Source organism: Eurypyga helias, unplaced genomic scaffold, assembly GCF_000690775.1.
Source record: "Eurypyga helias isolate BGI_N326 unplaced genomic scaffold, ASM69077v1 scaffold6641, whole genome shotgun sequence".
Taxonomy (NCBI): Eukaryota; Metazoa; Chordata; class Aves; order Eurypygiformes; family Eurypygidae; genus Eurypyga; species Eurypyga helias.
Window position 1 is genome coordinate 28721 of NW_010230153.1, and position 22173 is coordinate 50893.

At 37.8% G+C, this 22173-nt stretch overlaps 1 protein-coding gene across 1 annotated transcript in view; it reads left to right on the plus strand.

Moving 5' to 3' along the window:
• Positions 1-21256, plus strand: part of LOC104516339 (probable phospholipid-transporting ATPase IIB) — a gene marked incomplete at both ends in the record, with an annotated part of 46892 nt that extends 25636 nt beyond the window's left edge. Inside the window, 3 exons of the mRNA XM_010160640.1 lie at positions 2418-2469; positions 19456-19550; positions 21118-21256. Coding sequence (XP_010158942.1) covers positions 2418-2469; positions 19456-19550; positions 21118-21256 — 286 coding nt within the window. The remainder of the gene's footprint in view (positions 1-2417; positions 2470-19455; positions 19551-21117) is intronic.
• Positions 21257-22173: the final 917 nt, after the last annotated feature.

Genomic DNA, 22173 nt, shown 5'->3' on the forward strand with positions numbered 1-22173 from the left:
TCTCCACCCAGCCTGTCCTTGTGCTTGGGATTGCCCCAACCCAGGTGCAGGACCTTGCCCTTGGCCTTGTTGAACTCCATGAGGTTGGCAGTGGCCCACCTCTCCAGCCTGTCCAGGTCCCTCTGGATGGCATCCCTTCCCTGCAGCGTGTCGACTGCACCACACAGCTTGGTGTCATCAGCAAACTTGCTGAGGGTATACTCTCTCCCACCAGTTATCTTGAGGGATGTATTTTGACCTGTTTTATTAGAGGGGACTATGAGTGTCTGTACTTCTGAGGTTTTTCTTTTGACACGCAGTGGTAAAGGGGAAGTGCTGCCTTCAGAAAAGTAAAAGGTGGAGGGTTAAAACTGAGAAACTTTGTGTCTGGTTTCTCAAACAGGTTTGATTTGAATGCTGGGTTTCTTTCTGTTCATAGCAGTCTTCAGTCCTTTAAATGTCGAGATGAAAGACTGTCTTGAGTCGAATAAAAATACCCCTCCGTATTTGTGTTGAGTCTTCCAGGGTTTTTAATGTGTTTGATGCTGTGGTGTGGGCTATTACCTTGATTCCTGTTGGAATAAGTACGTTCAGAGTTGATACATCCTGAATGCACTTAAATTTCCTGTAAAGATAACTTTGAACCCATTACATTTTTCTTTGACTGTTGCTTCTTTGAAATAACTCATCAAATTCATGTCTTCCAATTTGATACAGTGAATCAAAGTATTGTGACTAGGATTACCCTTACAAAATGTACAGGCGGGATTTTGTGCGCAGTGTTTAGTACGTGAGGTGTTCTGCTGCCCAGTGTCTTGAACTGAAGTTTTTGTGGTTAGCTTGACCCTGTCTTCATTGTTGTTTCTACTGTAGAAAATGACTGATCAGTCTTCTGTAGCTGGTAGTTTACTTGCAAAATAGAGCCACAATTATTACTGATGTATTAATTAATTGAAGTGTGCAGTAGGGAATAATTGTGCAGTTTTGAAAGGCTCATATACTAAACATGCTTTTTATATTGAGTAAATTCTTTCAGGTTTTTAAGGCTCAGATCTGAGGTTTGTGTATGGCATGTGGTCCTACATTTACTTTCTTTTCCACACAGATAGTTGAGCTCTTAAAAAAAAAAAAAAAAAAAAGTATTCAGGGGGTTTCAAGGCAATGTTGAGAAAGTGTAACAGGAAAATGTGAAATTTATTATCAAATACACGTACTTTTTTGTGTGAAAATATTTGTGAATTATATCCTCTTAATTAATCTGAAGTGAATATTAAATGTTGGTTTTTACCACAAAAGTAGTAAAGTCATTGCTAATAATCCACTGAGATTTCTTAATTAGATAAAGGTCGTATGTAAATGAAATGCAAATGGACCTGTTTAGCTTCAGCATCAAACGGTACAACATGTGGCATACTGGACATAACTTGTGATAGAGGAAGTTGCAATTCAGTATGGTGTCTTCTCATCTTGCTCTGTCCACTGTGGTCCCTGTCAGCATAGTCTGTTGCTTTTTTTTCCTTTCCAGTCCCAGTATCTTTTTCAGGTTTTGACACGTTGGTTATTTTTACTTTCCTTAGTTTTTCAGTCTTAAACCTTATGTTGACAGTGCATAACTGGTGTCGTTAGATGCCTTGTGAACAACAAGTGGTGGGAAAGCTAAGGATTTGGGTAGTCATGTGGCAGATAGCATGTGTGTGGGAGAGTGGTACTGTTTGTTTTGTTTAATCCGTCAAAGCTTAGATTGGCCTTTTTGTTATCAACAAAAAATTGAAAATGTGATTTGTTAACAGATAGTTCTGTGCCTGAAAAGGAAATGGCAGAACAGGTCTGTAGATGCATCTGACTCTGCATATGGCTCTGCATATCTTAGAGACTGAGGAGGGCATTCTATTAATTTTTGTCTTTGTAAAGGAGAGGTTTGTAGATATGTGAAATGGGAAAATGCTGTTCCCTGACTTGCTGTTTCCTCTGTGTATGTTTGTGTGTGTTGGGAGAGAGGAGGATACTTGCTGTACATAATGTTTGCAGCTTGAGCGCCGGGACATGTTTTAAATTTCACTGTTGTTTCATATTATATATGCTAATGGAGTGTCAGAGTATTGCTCAGAGAAATTATTTTTAAAAAAATTTCAGTTAGATATTTATATTCTTGAAATACTCTTTTGGCCAAGAAAATGTATATCAGTTGTAGTTCTTCAGGTATTTGATTCATTTATAAAGTGCTACTGAAAGGATTAGCTATTGTTAGCTTATTGTATAATTTTTTTGAAAATATTGATTTCTGAATTGCAAATGCTGAATGTGAAGTACTGTGAGAAATCCTATTTTAATTGAGTTTCAATCCAAGTGTGACCTTTTGGTGATAGATCTTACTGGACATTTGATTGGAATTCACTTTTTTCCTACTTACAAAAATACCTTTTTCCCCCTCTCCTCAGAATCAACGAATCCCATCTGACATGGTGTTTCTCAGAACGTCGGAAAAAAATGGTATGTTTCGATAATTCAGATTTGTTATGTGATACGTTTGTGGTTACGGGAAAGTATGAGATTGTTCATTGTGGCCAATTTGAAGTGGTCAGATTGATGGTAGATCTGCCTTCATCAGATAAAGGGGAGAGGCTCCATATCCTACAAATACAGTATAGACTGTGAAACAGGAGAAATCTTGCTGTGAACATGAGACCTTTATAGGTATGTTCCTCTGAGTACATGGATTTTATGAATTGTTACAACAGTGCTCAGGTAAAGCAAATATTAATACTACTTTATATTGAAAAGACTCTACTTGCTTAATAGGACTTGACAATATTTTAAAGGATTTCTGATTACTCATTATCTTGCAACACACACTTCAGTGTCATCTGATAGTATTACAGTCATTGGATTGAGAAGAACTGAAATCTGAATCTACTGCTTTGTGGTTACTTTTTTTTTTTTTTTTTAAATCTGTTACAATGATCTAGAAATCTGAAATAACTGAACTGTGCCCAGATGGCCAAGAAGGCCAGTGGCATCCTGGCTTGTATCAGTGTGGCCAGCAGGACTAACGGAGTGATTGTGGCCCTGTACTCAGCACTGGTGAGGCTGCACCTCAAATACTGTGTTCATTTTGGGCCCCTTGCTAGAAGAAACTCATTGAGGTGCTGGAGCATCTCAAGAGCACCAGGCTGTCTTGATTAAAGTTTAGAAATTACTATTGGATGCCCACCATATAACTCATTTGGCTTTCCCTTCTTTGCAGTTTCTCTTTAGATCCTGAAGCACCGTCTGATTTTTGTCAGACAGCACTGAATTTCACAAGGCTAATAGCTGTGATATTGGTAAACCCCATGTTATTGGCACTTGATTTCACTGTGGCACTGGAGTTCTATCATATATTTAAGATAAAAGACTAAATTTGTAGAGATCATTTGGAATAGAAGACAAAAATATTGCTGATAGCCTATAGAACACTACTAGAGCTATATATTTGCTAAAAGAAGTTGTTACTGTGTGTTGCTAGTGGCTTTTTTGATTAGATGTACTAGATCATCTATAACTGTTTTGGACTGAAAGGCTTTCCTAGTAGTCTCCATCTTGGTTAGCCACCCTCTGGCTCAGGATATATGAGCTTTGTTTTATTCCCTCCCAGAGTGCCATGTTTCATTAAAATGCATAATGCTTTTGACAACTCAGATCTCTTGGATCCAGCGTGATTATGAAAGGATTGATAATGTTTCTTTTTGGGCTGCTGACAATGTCATCTTTTCCTACTGACCCAAAAACTCTTTCAGCTAAAATCACAGCTCCTGGAAAAGTAGAAATTAGGAGGGCTTCTGCACCTGTAGAAGAATTATTCTTAAACTAGGCCACTTGCATGCAGTGTGTAAGTGGTAGGAGGTCAGTGTGTGTGGATCCAAAATTTTCATAGCCTTTACTAGCTGTGTTGGATTAGCAGTTACGTATCCAGATATTTGGAAGCAGTCATCATCCACTCCAGCGGGGCTGTGTATCAGCTGTGATTTCTTTAAGTGGTGGGTGCACAGTAGAATTGTGTAGCGGACTCAGTATGTAACGTTGTGCAGTGTTTGCTGTGGTAGGACTCTCAGGAACTGTTCATCTGGTGAGTTAGCTTCCTTCCTTAATTGGGATCCTTGCAGCAGTTTACATCAGATGTGTTGTCACTGCTGGAATAAATGAACAAGCACAAGATGAGACAGTTGCTTAGCATGCAAAAAAAGTAGTTCTTAAATGATGTATTTTGCATATCTGCACTAGAGCATGTTTTCCTCCTTGACAATTCTTAAATTCCTGGATTCTCTTTACCAGGCTATAAGACACTGTGTAGTCTCCCTTCTCTGTAGTAGTTAATTGAAGGATGGGGCACAGCTGAGGTTGTTAATGAACAATACAGGCTAGAAATGCATCTGCATAGGGTATGATACCTCTGTGTCTTAATTGGAATATATATGAATAGTAAATCTTGAAGGACCACATTTAATATAAGCTGAACTGCCTCTTTGTCAAGATATAGATGGGAAGGGGGGAACAGGGTGAGTGCCCTTGTCAGAAATGTGTCAAGAAAAACATTTTTGAAAGTAAAATTCAAGTCTACTTCACTGTTTAGTGTTTAAGTCTACTTCAGTCAGCTTTCTTAGAATGTCATAATTAAAATTTTCCTGTGAGAAGCTCCATTAATTTGCTATCTAGAAAAAACTACTTTAAAAATAAGTTTATCATGTTGAATAATACTTTCCATAATTGATATTTTAAAAAAAGCTTGTGGGCACTTTGGAAGAGTTGTGTACCTACTGTGTGTACCTACTGTGTCAATGTTCATTATAATGTAAAGTGAGTAAAAAGCAAATTGATTGAAATCTTCCCAGAATTCTGATATTATTTTACACAAATTCTGCTACATGTGGAATATGATTTTTAACATTTAAGATACACTTCCTATAAGCACACAACAGGTTAACTAATTACACTGGTGTTGCACTTCTTCAAAACCAAACCAAATTAACAAAATAACACACAAAAAAATAATCCCCTGAACTTCAAGCATATGGCAGTAATTGTGTTTTGACTAAAGAGTGAACACTTACATCTGTAATTGTTTCTCCCTGGATGTTGCAGTTTTGAGTGATTTATGGTTTAATTTATAGTTGACACTTTTAAGTACTTTGTAAAACACATTAGTTTTTGCATAGTTTTATGTCCTACATGTAATTTTATTTTATCTTCTGTGCAATAAAACAGTTTAACTATAACTTGTTGCTATAAATCTATAAAGAGTAAAGTGAAGAGTTTGAATGAATCTTAAACTCCAGCCCACGCTCTAAACTTTTGGGGGAAAGTACTATTTTTCCAACTTCAATATTTACATATTAATGTAGTCTGCAGCACTGCAATTTCCTGTATCTTCAGTCAGAAAGGAAGCAGTTTGAGTTATAAATGGGTAGCTTACGAAGTTCAACCGAATACTATTCTGGCTTCTTTTCCCACAAGAGTGGTGCCCGCTCCCCCCCCACCCCCATGCTCTTCTAGCCATGTTGAGTTTTTAGGATACTTCTAACTCTACATAGCAGAAATTAGATTTCAGGGAATCAAGCTTATTTTGATAAAACGTACTAGATGCCTCTTTTTTTTTTTTTTTTTTACTTTATCACATGTATCGTATTTTAGCTAGAATGATACCTTAATATATAGTCTGATATAATGACTTGATGGTAATTGTGTGCATATATCCCATTTCTAAGATTGCTGTGAGCCTTTTAATCAGGCTTTTAAAAATTTTAGTCTAAGGACTACTATAGATGGGTCTTTGTTTTGTATTCGTTTGACAGTTTGTAACATTGGTATTCCTCTTTCTCATGAATGGAGGCAGCTAGATGGCTGGCCGAGTTCAGAGGTAGGATTACTTCCTGTGGGGATGGAGCAGGTGGAAATCACTCTTCAGATATGAATTCTTTGCTGCTCTCACGCTCCCCACATAACAGAGACTTCCACAGGATCTTTGTTGGCTTCCAAAATAAATTTAAAAAAAAAAAGGAAAAAAGTAACAGCAAAAAACTCTGGAATAATATCTTGGGTTTTCATACATATAGAAGGGGGGCAAGGTTAAGGCTGAATCTTGGTGTTGGTCATTATTTATGGCAGAGATGACAAGCAATTTGGAAGATTTGTCTCATTTATCAGGCTTCTACTGGATTAAAGGAAACGCTCATGCAGAGCTCACTACAAAAGATGGTTTAAAGGTTATTTTCATTTGGTGTATAAGCAGGCATCCTGCCAAAACCTACTGGCTACCGTAAGTGGAAATCTGTTACACCAATGTAGGCAAGATCTGTGTTGCACCAATGGAAATCTCCCTCGCTGAAATTAAGCTAGATCCTAAGTGGCATTTAACATAGTTTTCAGGTTCTTTTTAAAATTGCTTGGCATGCTTTGTTTTATTTGTCCATATGCCATCTCAGTCAGTCAAAAGCTAGACAGGGCATTCCAGACATCGTTGTGTAACTTTGCTTGCACAAACTGCCAATGGAAGAAGGTATTCATGACTTCAGCATTATGGGAGTATTATCAAAGATACTGCATAAAAAAGAAAAATGCTTTTCTTCTCTAAGCTAAAAACCTTGTCCTCCACCTTGGCTGTGCCTTGTGTTGGTACCTTGACGAACTGCAAGCCTGTCAGTCTGAACTTGGTAGTGGAGAAGGTTGTGGAGCAGATCATCTTGAGTGCCTTCACACAGCATGTACAGAACAACCAGGTGATCAGGCCTAGTCAGAGTGGGTTTATGAAAGGCAGGTCCTGCTTGACTAACCTGATCTCCTTCTATGGCAAGTTGAGCCACGCAGTGGACGAGGAAAAGGCTGTGGATTTTGTCTATCTGGACTTTAGTAAAGCCTTTGACACCATTTCCCACACCATTCTCTTGTACAAACTTGTTGCTCATGGCTTGGACAGGCGTATTCTTCACTGGGTAAAAAACTAGCTGGATGGCTGGGCCCAAAGATTGGTGGTGAATGGAGTTAAACCCAGTTGGTGGCCAGTCACAAGTGGGGTTCCCCAGGACTCAGTGTTTGTGACAGTTCTCTTTAATATCTTTATCAATGACCTGGACCGGGGTATCAAGTGCACTCTTCGTAAGTTTACAAACGGTACCAAGTTGGGCGGGAGTGTTGATCTGCTTGAGGGTGGGAAGGTTCTACAGAGGGACCTGGACAGGCTGGATCCAGTGGACAGAGGCTAATTGTATGAGGTTCAGCAAGGCCAAGTGCTGGGTCCTCCTCTTGGGTCACAACAACCACATGCAGTGCTACAGGCTTTGGGACGAGTGGCTGGAAAAAGACCTGGGGGTGTTGGTCAACAGGCAGGTGAACATGAGCCAGCAGTGTGCCCAATTGCATCCTGGCTTGTGTCTCAAATAGCGTGACCAGCAGGACCAGGGAAGTGATTGTACCTTTGTACTCAGCACTGGTGAGGCTGCACCTTGAATACTGTGTTCACTTTTGGGTCCCTCCCTACAAGAAAGACATTGAGGTGCTGGAGAAGGGTCTAGAGCACAAGTCTTATGAGGAGCAGTTGAGGGAACTGGGATTGTTCAATCTGAAGAAGAGGAGGCACAGGGGAGACCTCATCAGTCTCTACACCTACCTGAAAGGAGGAGATTCCAGAGGGGTGGGGTTTGGCCTCTTCTCCCAAGTGACAAGTGATGGGACAAGAGGAAACTGCCCCAAGATGTACCAGGGGAGGTTAGGTTGGATATTAAGAAAAATTTCTTCACTGGAAGGGTTGTCAGGCATTGGAACAGGCTCCCCAGGGAAGTAGTTGACTTGCCATCCCTGGAGGTATTTGAGATGTATAGACATGGCACTTAAGGACATGGTTTAGTGGTGGACATAGCAGTGTTTGGTTAATGGTTGGACGTGATGATCTTGTAGGTCTTTTCCAACCTCAAAGATTATATGATTCTGCATGGGCTGTGCCTTGGTTCAGTGACCAGGTTCTGATCCAGGTAAGGTATTCCTATGCTAACACAAACAGTGTTTTGACATGAACGGGTCCTTCATGAAAATCTTATGCATGCCTTTTATAAGACTTGGTATCTCTAGAATATTTGTGCTCTGTTAAATTTCAGATGTGAAATTCTGAGAGGAATACAAATCTGATAGGGTGGCTAGAGCACCAGAAAAGAATGAATGAAGCTCAATTTTTTTTCCCTTCAAATTCTTCATTTATCCACCTCCAGTAACCTCTAGTTCTTAATATTGATGGAGCAAAAGCTGTGCAGTGGCTGCACAGCCACATGGTGATTTTTGCTATCGAGTTTTGCTGTGTCCTACAGCAGATGATTGCTGGAGGATTGCTAACAGCTTGGCTTTGCTTTTGTTCATGTGGCTCTTTCTGGAAAAAGTTCCAGGGACTTCATGTCCTCAAGATTTTTGGTCTACTGTACTTGGTTGAAATTGGTCACCAGTTGAAAGTTACTGGGAGAAAGTTGACATCGGCAGAATAGTATTGTACACAGAAATAGGGCTAAACAGGCTATTTGTGAAAGCCTCTGCAGCTGGAGGAGCCAAGGGATAACTACCTTTTGGGTTTGTGACATGCTCCATACGTGCTACGACTACAAAGAATTGATTGTATTCTGTACTACTGCTAACTGTTTAGGCCTTATGACAGACTAACAACACTGTTATGATACTGGTTTTTTGTTAGTAGCTTTTTAGGAGGATAAGAATTGATTGATCTTTGTTAACATTTTTTGTTCCTGATGTCCACCTTGTCACAGATAATGCTTTGTGAAGGTATGAAAAGTATAGCTAGGTTTTTCTCTTCATCATTTTCTGCTAGAAACTGAACTTCTAAAGGGAAAAGTGGAAGTGCTTATACTGGTCTACTTCAACTTTACTGACCGTGGTATTTGAATCGTGTACGTCTGTCTTTTACACAGTTAGAATTTTTGGCAGACACCCGATTCTTTGTAGAGTAGCAGCCACTGCTGCTGAAAATAGAGAGTACTACATTAACATACTCTAACTCTTCTAACAAACTTGTAAATGTTTGTAAAACCTGTAAAGTTAGAAATCTAGTAAAATAAGGTCCTCAAATGCGTTTTAATACATCAGCTGCTGTAGACTTCTGAGAAGTTACCAAATAGGGAAATGGGCATTTAAAAATTCCGACAATCCTTTGATTGTGAAGAATCTTTTAATTCATTGCAATGTTGTGTCCCAGCTCTCTCAGTCCTTCCTCGTATGTGAGATGCTCCAGTCCATCATCCCTGTGGCCCTTTGTTGGACCTTCCCCAGTATGGCCATGTCACTCTTGTACTGGGGAGCCCAGAACTGGACACAGTATTGCAGGGGTGGCCTCACCAGTGCTGAGCAGAGGGGAAGGAGCACCTCCCTCAGCCTGCTGGCAATACTAAGTCATCATTCATATAGCTTGCTTTGATGCTGGAAGGATCTCTGAGTAAACCAGCAAAGGCTTACTCTAGAGTCTACCTTCTCAATAATAATAATAAAGTCCACTAATTAAAGAAAAGAGTTATTTTGAAAATGAAGAGTTTTTCAGCATTTCCCCACAGGTAGAGAACATTGTGCTGGCAAGTATTTTTGTTTAAAAGGTCTAGTTTTGTAGATCTGAAAATGCAAGTATTAGCAGAACATGCATATCTTAATATGGAACCCCAGACTCACTGCAAGTAAAAATATAATAAAGATGATGCAAGTAGTATCTAGTTATTCTAGACAGTTAGGAATAAGTGCTCTGCAAACCGCTTAATTGTCTGGGCCCCAGCCTGTTCTGGATCTTCAGATACCTGAAAAATCAAACCAGAGGAAAAATTGGCAGTTTAGAATTCAGTTGTGCAACTGATGTCACTTTTTATCTCTTTACTCTGCAGTAGTCGATTTTATAATAAGTTGCATTTGTCACACATTGTGGAATTTTCTATTATGTTCAGAAAGCGTTATAAAACCTACCTGTCTGGGAACTAAAATGCTTTGAAAAATCTATTGCTATAGAGAATGATAAATGACTAGAGTTAAGTTTTGCGCATACAGCCAGATAAAAGTTTATCTTCAGGGCATGAGTAGCTGCCAACAATCTGTCCAAACTACTTTAATCTGTTTCTGTACTTCAGTTCCTATTCTGTTTTTAACATTTGATTTAACTTGGACTTGAAATGTTTTGGTATCTGCTTTAAGCCACTGAGTAGTACTGATTGTAAGTGATCAGCCACTTGCTTAAGATAGTAACTCAGGTGGTGTGAGTGTTATGTGGTGGAAGGAGGAGGAGGTCTCAGCAAATACTAAACTTCTCATAGTACTACTCTCTCTAATGATGTAAAATGTTATTTGAAGACATGATCATATATTTCATTCCCTAATTATTTTTATTTGCTGTGCATATTTGGGTGACTAGCACAATTCATGTTTCATTAGATTTGCAGCAAAATAAACAGTAACAAAGAAGGATTTTACTACTTATTTTTGTCAGGAAAGAAAAGTTAGAGTTGAAAAAGTTGATCTGTTAAGGAGACTCTGTATTGTTAGGCATAAATTTGCCTGTTCCCACACCCCTGTCCTAATGCGTTTCCACAGAATTTCACGAATTTGGTGGCTTGGCTGGAGTATCAGCCTGAATATCTCAAAATCCCAAATAGTTCCCCCAGCTGTGGGAAACGGCTTAGAAAAACTGAGGGTGTGGATCTCAGAGGCAGGGTAAATGAGACAAAGACTATATTTATAACTGATAGACAACTGATAGTAAGCTGTTCACATTAAATTAATAATTACTTGAAGCGGTTGGAAAACCTCTTGGTGGTCCTCATCTTTTTTGAGAAAGGAGTTTCTGTATAGCCTAAATGTACTTCCAATGGATTTGGGTATATTTGGCCATACGCTTTTCTCAACTTTTCTTTGCCTTTGGGCTCTGCTTTCATCATGAGAGAAAATGCTCTGTAAGTCAGCTTCAAGGACTCTTCTTTGAAGTGTATATGCATACATGCTTTATATATTTTTGAAGACCAGTAGTACAAAGTGCATTACGGAGGTTGATGGGGAGAACGAGTTCTGCTGTGCTGACAGAGCTCTCAAATCAGGGAGCCTGTTTAGTCAATATTCTTAAAATATTTTTAATGCTTTGGGTGCTTGTGGCACTGATGTTAATGTGTGCTTTGCAGTAGGATGAGAAAATTGATTGTTTCGTTTTGATTTTCCTACTGAAATTCAAGCCAGAAAAGAAAGAAAACTAGTTAAAAAGTCCTAACTACAGATTCAATTTCTGTTATGATAGGCAGCAGTTTTGATTGTCCTGTATAACTACTGCATATCTGACTGGTCATTGTAAGAAGGATCTTACCGAATCTTTAAGCAAACATGCAGTACTTGCACTTAGAGTAATTCTCATAATACATTTTAAAAAAGGTCCAACTTTCCAATTGTAAACCAGAATGTTTTTTTGCGAGGGCCAAATGAGCACTGTGTGTAAGGACAGATAAATGGAAAATGCCAGCTGAACTCAGTACTTAAACCAGAATAATGATTCAAATAATAATATATCAAAATGGATTGGTGTTTATGGAATAGTGTTGGTGTTAGACAATTTTCCTCTTTTAGTGGGGCCTTAAAATAGCTTGCAGTGGGGCTACTTCAGTGTTAAAAGTAACCTCTTTGGTTGCAAAAGGTTCAGTTTCATCCCTTTTACATATCCAGATGTGCAGTCTATTTTGTATCAAACTAGTCTGTAATTGTAGAGAAATTAGGTAGTAGGTTACACTAGGTATGGATTTCCTCCTACTATGCTACAAGTACTTCTGGAAACTATTTTCATCCTCGATTCCTTTGAAGGAAGATGTACCATCTACTGCTTGTTGAGAAACATGTTTCTAATACTAACGTATCTAGTAAACATGACTTAGTATGTTGAAGATGTGAACAAAATTGCTTTACAGATGAATGAGTGAGGCTGAAAATATTCTCAGATTCTTGGATTTTAATCAGGCCGTGTGTTTGCATCAGTCATGGGACAGATCACCATGGGTTATTCCAGTTCTTAATGTTAAAAAACCTAGAAGAGCAGACTGAGCAAATGAACAAACAGGGAGTGTAGTGTCAGTGAAGAAAATTCTGGTGACTGTATACAATGCAATGGTAAAGCTGATTTCTGCCAAGTACAGCGCTGATTTTCATACCATCATAAAGTGGTATTCTGGCCACCTTCACCTTTTTTGATCTGAAAAGTGAGAACTTTTTTAGTGTTCTAAGCATTCTGTATGGCAACAGATTTTGATGTAGTCATTAAACAGAAGACATAAATAATTCACGTTATCTTTTTTCTGTATCACTGGGTTTCTCCAAAAAGAGATTACTACTGTATATCAGAAGAATAATGGAGCAAAGTTGTGCATCAAATACTATTAAATGGAAAAGGTCAATTAATGTGTTTCACTATCCTTCTGTATGCCTCAGTATAAATCGGTGAGTTAAAATGTGAAAATATGACTATGAATGTAGATTTCTTTTTTTAACTTGGAGCAATATTTGCTATGTATGAGAACTTCATAATGTTTTTGATAAAAATTCCTAAAGCGTACTGAATCAATATAGTAGTTCAAAAAAGGTGCAATGTGATCAAGCTTGGATTAAAAGCATCTGTGTGCTTGTCAATAAGGAACTGTGATGAGTTTGGAGGTATCATATTGACTGTGTATTAATACATGGTATCCTATAAGACCATCAGCTGATCGTTTAGAATGTAAATGAATCTGTTGATGGATCCAGTGACTGATGGCTTAAATTCCAGTTAATCAATTGCTTCATCGGTTTCTTAATTCAGATCAAATATCTCAAGTACACACAGTTCTTTAATGGTCTTAAGAGAAATTAATGCTTTAAAACTAATTTAATCAGTCTTGTATAAATGCCATTACATTTTTCGATTGCATCCTATGTGATGACATTGTAGCTAAAGTGGGATGTTTTAGGTGTGTTGGGTTTGGTTGGGGTTTTTTTTTTTCCTCTTTAGAAGCCATCATAATTGAAAGCTTCTCGTTATAGTGGTAAATGAAACTCTGTACTCCAACATGTCATCTTGGTGCTACTATTCATCTTGTCATCGGTTTAAAATTTTCATGCGCATAGTCACTTAAGTAATATAAATGGTTTAAAAATTAAGTTGTTTGTAAATGATCTGGTGTTTAGGTGTGTGAAGTCAAAGTCCTTTTTTCTTTCGCTGAGTGTATTCTAGTAACCCATCTCTTTCAATGCTTTTCACTTAAACCAGGAAGGCTGGTAATATTACCAGACAATATATAGCTGTATATGACATCACAGTTCCATGTGCCCTGTTTCCCAGTGACACATCAATTAATTCCTCAACACTTGATGCAGGCTCTTCACCGTGACACTTACACCGGTTGATGTTAATTTGATTGCTGTTAAAACCTTCCTTTCCTGACAACTGTTGTCAATTATACAAAATAAAATCAAGTATTCATAAGTAGGCTGTAATAGGATATAGGCAGACAGATTCAATAATTCAGTTTTGCTGAGGCTTGAAAGATACTAGTTGTAGCTGTTGTTCTCATTTGTAAAAAATTCATTGGATACAGCTCTTCAGAGAGGCAGACATAATTTTATTTATTTAGATTTGACTGAAAAGATCCCAAGAACCCAGACATGAAGTGGTGGTTTAGCATTACTTCTGTTTAAGAATAACTGACATGAATTCTTATCAGTTACATATTACAGAAATCATATGTAACTTCATTTTATGGGGTTTTTAGCCTAATTTATGCACTCTACAGTTGTTTTTCAATGATATATCTGTAATAGAGTGTGGAATTCAGTCCTGCATTTATGTGAAAAAACAGTACCTTTTCAAGAATGGGGTGCTTGGTCTTTAATATGCTTGTAAAATATGCATGTTCTTACATATCTGCTATATACAACTAAATTATAGTTGCTTCCCTCTGCATCTTCAGCACAGTATAACATTGAAATGTGTGCTATGGCATATTTGAATTATGCCTATAAATTTTCTTCAGTTCTTACTGGCAAGCCTCTTTTTTTTTTTTTAAGCTTGACGATATTTGGCAAAAAATTTGCAAGCAGAAATACGTTATAATTGAATATTCTCCAAGAGAAAGTTAAATAGGGTTTTCAGAGCTGCTGTGGTGTTGGTTGGCTTCATATGTACTATTTTTTACTGTGTATACTGATGTTTCTAACATACCATGTGTGGGTTGACTGTTAAGGCTCTGTCGAAGGGATTTGCATATCATTGGGAAAGCCAAAAATGGGATGTTTTAAAAAATAATTTCACTTGTAAAATGCTGATTAAACAGGTGTAGTTGACGACTAGATCTGCTCTGAGTGATTGCTGAAAACAAGAGCAGAAAAACTGGAGGACAGAAGTGTGGAAGTACTTTTATAATGATGTGTCACTGCCTGTCATTTTTTTTAATGCTAGTCAGAATAAGTTATTCATTAGGTTTTTCCCCCCCTGAATTCAGAATCCTCTCTCTTCTGTCTCATTTCATGATTTAGAGCTTCTCTGTCAGATCCTTCTTCCAGGCCAGGAACTGGGAGTAGGGAAATGAAAACTGAGTTCTGGTTAAAGGACAAGTGGGTTAGTTTAATTTCTTATATCAAGAAAACCATCAGAATTTCTCATGTTTTTATTAGTCAAGAAACCTGGCCAGTCCTGGAAAGCAAGTGCTTTTGAAGTATTAGCATACTTTTGCACCTTCTCTTTGTAAAAACAAAGCCAGTAGACCGTGATGAAGGAGGAAGCTCGGTCTCTTCATGATGTTTCCTTCCTGTGTTGAGAATCTGATTTGTGGGGAGTTTCAATGAGTCGATGCATGCATTTTGAGGTATTTGGTTCAACTGTCCAGTCCTAGATTATTCAAGAGCATTATTGCCTGTCAAAGAACATGAGGCCATACTTGTGTAACTGTCAGGATATTCTGCTTCTGTCTGGTTATTTTAAGACTAAGAAAAGTTCTGTTGCAGTCACCTGCTAAAGAGCCTTCGCCTAAAACATCTCTAAAAGAATAGCATGTGTAATACACAGGAGATGATACAAAAGACAGTGTTTTGTGTCTGCAGCAAACTAAACCATCTTTTCTAGGGTAGCTGCAATAATTGTGGAAAGAAAATCTCCAGTATTAAATCTTGATAAAACTCAGATCACTTGAATAATTTCTGTTGTTGTTTCATTGTTATTGCCTTCCATGAAGATCAGGGGACGCAATTTTGTATACATAATTTTAATTATTTTCCTTTGGCAAAGTAGATTGCTCTTGGTCTGTCAATACTGCTATTTTGAGTTTCTTGTGTTACCTACACTTTCTTTAGGAACTACTTGGTAAACAGGCTGAAAAGTAACCTAACTAGGAAAAAATATCCATCTTTCTGTTTTTCAGAAACAACATTTCCAAATGAAATAAGAATAATTAATACACAATAATTTTTCTCTTCAGATTGACTTATTTTAAAAACCCTGTAAGATAGAATACATTTAAGAAAACATGTAAAAGTCCCGAGTAAGAGCTTGTTTTCAGAAGCCTGTATTAAAAACTAGTTAATACTCAGAAGTGTGTATATAAAAATAAAACATGAGTGCTTGGTTGTAACACAAGTTTATATTCATTATTATAGTTTCAGGATATTAAAGATATCTATACATAGAGAAATAGATGCGTAAATTATGAGTAGCAAGTTTGGTGGTATTAAAATTATAGTATTTGACTATCTGATGCTGATGCATAGTATTAATTAAGAGAGAGCTTATGATATATTTGGGTTTTACTTCATTGAGAAGCTTCCCTTCCTGGTTTGGGGAGGGATTTTTTTTTTTTTTTTAAACATGTTAATAATTAGCAATGTATCCTTATACTTTAAAGTTGCATAGTTGCTTCAGGTTCTTAAAATGGTGCTGCTTTTCCCCAGAAAAGCAATCTTAGGGTAAATTCTAGACAGGCCTCATCATTGAGCTTTTGCTGAAACAGAAGTGCTAGGTCGTCTGTAAGCATACAAGTTTCACAGATTTAAACTGAAATGGTTTTAAAAAATGAGTTTAGTTGCACTTGTGCATAACTTTGCATGGACATCTTCTAAACTGATTTATGCTGATCTTCAACTGATTAGGCTAAATAGATATTTGTGCTGGTTTTGACTGGGATAGAGTTAATTTTCTTCATAGTAGCTAGTATGGGGCAGTGGTTTGGATTGGTCTGAAAACAGTGTTAATAACACAGGGATGTTTTCGTTACTGCTGAGCAGTGCTTACACACAGTCAAGAACCTTTCTGCTTCTCGCAGCACTCCACCAGCAAGGAGGCTGAGGGTGTGCAGTAAGTTGGGAAGGGACACAGCCGGGACAGCTGACCCCAGCTGGCCAAAGGGATGTTCCTTACCATATGACATCATGCTCAGCATATAAACCTGGGGGAAGAGGGAAGGGGAAAATGTTTGGAGTGTTGGCATTTGTCTTCCCAAGTAACCACTATGCATGATGCAGCCCTGCTTTCCTGGAGATGGCTGAACACCTGCCTGCCTGCCAAAGGGAAGTGGTGAATGAATTCCTTGTTTTGCTTAGCTTCTGTGTGTGGCTTTTGCTTTGCTTATTAAAACTTTTTATGTCAACCCACGCGTTTTCTCACTTTTACCCTTTGAATTCTTTTCTCCATCCCGCTGCGGGGGGAGTGAGCAAGTGGCTGTGTGGTGCTTAGTTGCTGGACGGGGTTAAACCTTGACAATATCACATACTTGTGAATTAGTTTAAATGTGCTCTTGTGAAGGTTGCACCATTTTCAATAAATGGTTAAAGTCTTTAAACCCAGAGCAACTTCCTTAAATCAACCTTAAATTCTAATTGAGATCATAGCAAAATTTTCACTGTAAAGACAGAAATGTCAGTCGTGTTCACAGTGTTCAACTATGTCTAATGTTCAACTAATCTTGAATGACTGTGTGTTGTTATGGGAAGTGAGTATCTGAGTGCTCTCAGTGTATAAAGTAAAAAGTTTAATTCTATTCGTTCTCCTTTATATGTAGTCTTATGCAAATTTCTTATAGAGCAGTTACAGTAGCTGTATATTCAGAAGACTTTGATTTTTAGAAGCCTTATGTACTGCTGGCACAAATACCTTCTAAAGGTAAAGTAGATGTGACTTCCACGCAGTACAGTGGGGAATATTTAGTTGTTAACAGGCCCAAGGGCTTGGTAGGGATGAGGAGTTGTTTTTATATATAGTTCCTAATTACATGTTTAATCTCCCATATTTATAGCTTAGTTAAGCCAGGTTTAAAATCACAATCTCATAGTATAATTAAAATTACTTAGTCAAATCTGCTGCAGTGGTTGAGGTAGAGGATTGTATTTTTTCAGTTTTGCTGTTGTGACCACTATTGAAAGCTGACTTGGCAGAAAGCAGTCCCTTTTTCTGGATAAAAGGGAAACAGGCTATGAGATAAGTTATTGATGAAATTAACTGCTGAAGTGGAGAGGAAATGCAGCTGGCCAATACATGTCATAGTGTGAGCTCTATTAAATGAATCTGTGTGCAGTCAGCCATTCACAGGAGCCACACTGGTCTTGAACTGCATTGATCTATAGTATAATTCTAAATGAAATTGATGGAAGAGAGCAACCATTGACAGGAAGGGTAAAGAGAACCATGAAATGTCTTGTACAGGAAAAGTATGATGGAAAGTAGGCTCATCTATGCTGTGGATAGAAAGTGTGGTGAAACTGTGTATTTCCAGGTGTTCCTAGGTACCTTACAATTAATTAAAATGCAGTGTATGTCAAAAAGTGCTTTATAGTATTTTATTTTTAGAAGAAAATCCATAAAGAATTGAGTCAAGAATTTAAGATCAGCTTTTCAAGAACTTTAGGGACAACTTTACAGCTTGCATCCCTGAGCTTTGGTTGAAATTCAGTTGTGACAATGTGTTCTGAGAGGTGTTTATATTAACATTTACAAATTTGATTGAACTGCATACTTAATTTAAATACAGCTGTTAAACGAAGGCTTGTAACCTGTTTTGGAGACTGTTGTGCAAAAGTGTTACATTCTAGCCAGATATAATTTCAGGTAGCTTCTCTCTCAAGTATGTCCTTTCAGACTGTTAGCTCGTTGAACTGATTAATTTACAGGCCTTGATGAATAAAACATCGGGTTCTGTTAGATTTTACTTAGATCAGGGTCCACCTGTCCTATAAAAGAATCTCTCTTCATTTTGTCTTCACTGGTAGGTATCCTTTCTTGATGTGCTGCCTTTTACATTCACAGCTCCTAGAACATTGTCTTGGCTGTGTAAGAAGACTCAAACAAGAATAAACTCCTCACACTGAAAGAAACACTGTCCAATCATATTGCTTCTAGTGATGAACCTACTGTGTTAATTTTTATTGGGTTGGTTGAAATATAGAAGGAATTATGGGTATATGTGTATCTATAGTTGTTTAAAATTTACAAATAACTAGAAAAATCTATTTCATACTCATAGCACACAATACCAATACAGTTGCAAAGCTGTAGGGTAATGGAAGTGGTAATTATGACTGAGGAAATACTTAAGGTTTCTTTAGTGTAGCAATCGTGAAGACTGTGGCTAAAATTTTACCATCTTTTTAAAGGCTTCAAACTAATGGCTAATTGCATCTGGTTTTAACAGATATTCAATGTTTGTGTAGTCATCTTTGAATCTCAACATTAGTAACCCATGTAATAGTCCAGACTTGATGATATCCATTGTACTAGTTATTGGGGAAGAGAGAGGTTCTAAACTGATCTCAGTTTTGTTTCTTGAGTACTAGTCTTCTGTCTGTAAAGCCTGTATCTTGAGCTTCCCACGTATTTTAAGTACTGTGCATGTGTTGACAGGTTTCTTTAGCCTTACATCCTTGACAATTACAGATGATGGAAAATTATTGAGGCATAGTCTGTCAGGACCCATATTGTTTTGAATGGTATCCACGTTAAGGAATTACTTTAAAATAGCTTTTTCAGAGAAGCCAGGAGACTATAAGCAGTAGAAGTTTGTGATGGCATACCAGCAGAGAGTCAAGAGGCACATTATTCTTTTGTGTTGGAATTGTGCAAGTTACAAAATTCTGGAAAAAACCAAACCCCAACCTGTTTCACCTTCAACCAGTGAAGTTGTATCTTTTGCTGATAGCATTTGGAAATCCATTAGGAACTATTAATAAACCTGTAAAATAGGATCCCCCCCTCCCCCGTTTGTAAACAGGCATATTGTTAATTTTAACAGAAAAATTGTGCTATTTTGTGGTATCTGGAGCATTCCTAGAAGAAAGCTCGCAGGCATTCCAAATATGAATCTTTTTATATGTAGCATGTTTACTTAAAAACAGTTGTAAATTGCTTTATCTTCACTGTTCTAAACTTTTTTAACTCAAACTGAATTTTTGATATTAAAAAAAAATAGTTTGTCTCTTTATAACTTCAAGGTTCGTGTTTCATTCGAACTGACCAGCTTGATGGAGAAACAGACTGGAAACTGAAGGTTGCTGTCAGTTGCACACAAAGATTGCCAGCTTTGGGGGTAAGCATTTTATCTGCTTGCTTTTAAGATACTTTCTGTGTATGTATATATATCTCTTAAATAAAAGATTGTAACAATAATTGTAAGTATTGGAAAATATCTGTTACCAAAGTCTTAGTTTTTACAGTAAATAGGAGGTAGATGTTTTGCTGAATGAGAGGTTGGTTAAGCAAATATTCTTGGGTTTACTTGAAAGAAAAAAAAAAAGTCGGAAGTGGATTTTTATCTTTTGACTTAGTGATTCTGATTGCGGTCCCCACTGAGATCCATACTCTGCAGGAGCACATCGGAACTGTAGTGTTTCCAACCAAGCGTCATACTGCAAATGCAGTCATTGTGCCTTAGGAACCGCTGCTTCAGTCACTGACTTGTAAGCTTCGCAAACAGCACTCTGCTCTTGGAAGGTGGAGTGCGCATTGCAGCTGCTAGACCAGAAGGCATTTAGAAGGCAAAAAGCAAGCTCTTGCAGGGAGGGCTCTCAGAGGTGCCTGAATGTGTGTATCTTTTGAGTGCGTATACGTCGTGTCCCAGGTTGCTATTAAAATCATGAAAAAGGACACGTGCATGTATGTGTATATAGGTACAAAAATACATGTAGAATTGTGTAAGTGTCTCTTCCTGAGAAGCTGAATTGTATTGCTTTTACTGGGGAGCTTGCTATTTTACAGGAGAGTTGTTTTAGTATTAAGACACTTCCTCTGAAAATATCTCAAGTTACAAGCTTGTGGAGATTAACCTGTAGGGAATTTCAGGTGTTTTGACACTAAATCCTTTAGGTGTTTTATTAAAGGCAAATGCACCTAAAGAGGGACTGTTCACACCAACAGAAAAAGTAAGTGTTAGATTGTCTTCCAGATCTTAGCAGGAATTTGCAGTGGAATTTAGTAATTGTGATGACTACTCTCCTCTATGTTTTTACCAGTTAATCACTGGCCTATATTGTTTCCTCACTTAAAAAAAAAAAACCATCCATGTCCACATTTGAGACAGATGCTTACATTTGACTAAAATCCAGTCAGTTTGCTGTGGTGGTTTTTTTTTTTATTACTAAGTAGTGCTTTCCAGATAGGTATAGCTGTGTCCAACTTGGCTATTGTTTTTTATTTCTTTTTTGTTTTGGATGCATCATTGACTTCGCTTAGCAAATACAGCTCTTCATGCAGAGCAGTGCCTCCTTGGGTCTGTTTGCTGGTTATAATTTCAGTGTTCTGAGCTTTTGGTGCTCTCGGGTGAAATCTGGAGTAAGTTACAATGCAAAGGTTTCTCTATACTCTCCTTTGGGAAAGAAAAGAAGAAAGTTTTACTTTTCTTTAAAAGAAACCCAAAAATTCACCTGTTAAGTTTTCCCTCCTTGCTAGGAAGTAATAGACCTGGTAGAGCAGGGAATTGTACCGGAACTTTTATATTGTTTGGTTTGGTTTGAAAACAAAAATTGCAAAAAATACACCCCACCAACCCAGTTTTCAGTAGACTTGATAAATAAATTGCTAATCGTCTCTGGAGATTGTAGAAAATTGTGGTTAAACCTGTGCATTTGATTTGAAAGAAGTAAATTTTTGTTTTGTAGTTTACAATGGAAAATAGATGGTTGAAGCTGGGGAGTCTGCATTTGAATGTCAGGACGTGTGGTCTCAGCTTCCTCCAGAAGCCGATGTTTGCTTCAGGTGGTGGTTGTTTTGGACACCTAGAGGAGGGTATGGCGCAAGGTATCACCAAGAAATTATTGATACATCTTGGAAATGGTTTACAAGGGTCAACTGGCAGTATAGTAACCATTTCTTCCTTGGTTGTTTCTAATTTCTGCTATTAACCTACCTCCAACTGATCTGTGCTTCTTGCAAGACTTTTGTTCTCCCTCTTCTTGAGCTACAGGTGACAAGCTCAGTTGTGTCATCAGGTGTGGTTAATCTAGGAGCTATGTACACTGAACAAACCTTCCCTGGCTACCAGCAGCACATGGAAGCCACCGAGCAGTTGATGTGCCTCTGACCTTTCTCATGTCATGCAGTTACTGGTGCTTAACAATGCTAGCCAGGACTTTGTCTGCATTAAGCTGACATGTCAGACTGAAGTAACTGACAGTGGGTGTAATACTGCCAACTAAACTATTTCCCAATTTACATACTATGTGGTTTGACCAAACCATTGACACTTGGTGACTCCAGAATGAGATTGTTTTCATGGCTGCTTCCCAGCTGGTCCTAGGCTGTTTGCAGTGGTCATGTCAGGTATCTGCTTCATTCCTAAGCCCCATTTGTCTGTGACGTTGCTCTGGTGTGATCCCGCTTGTACCTAGCCCAGCTCTTGCTACTCAGACCTTGGCTGGGCATAGGTCGGTGGGTGGTGAGCGGCTATATCATTTGTTTTATTTTCTCTTATTCAATATTATTATTAGTGGTGGTAGCATTGTTTTCATTGCATATTTTTATTGGTATTGTTAGTATTATTGGCAATGTTAATATTATTGATATCACTATTTTATTAATTTCAATTTAATTATTAAATTGTTCTTACCTCAACCCAGGAGTTTCCTCATCTTTTCCTCTGATTATCCTCATCCGCTGGAGGGGAGGGGGTGAGTGAGCGGTGTTATGGTTCTTCATAGAATCACTAAGGTTGGAAA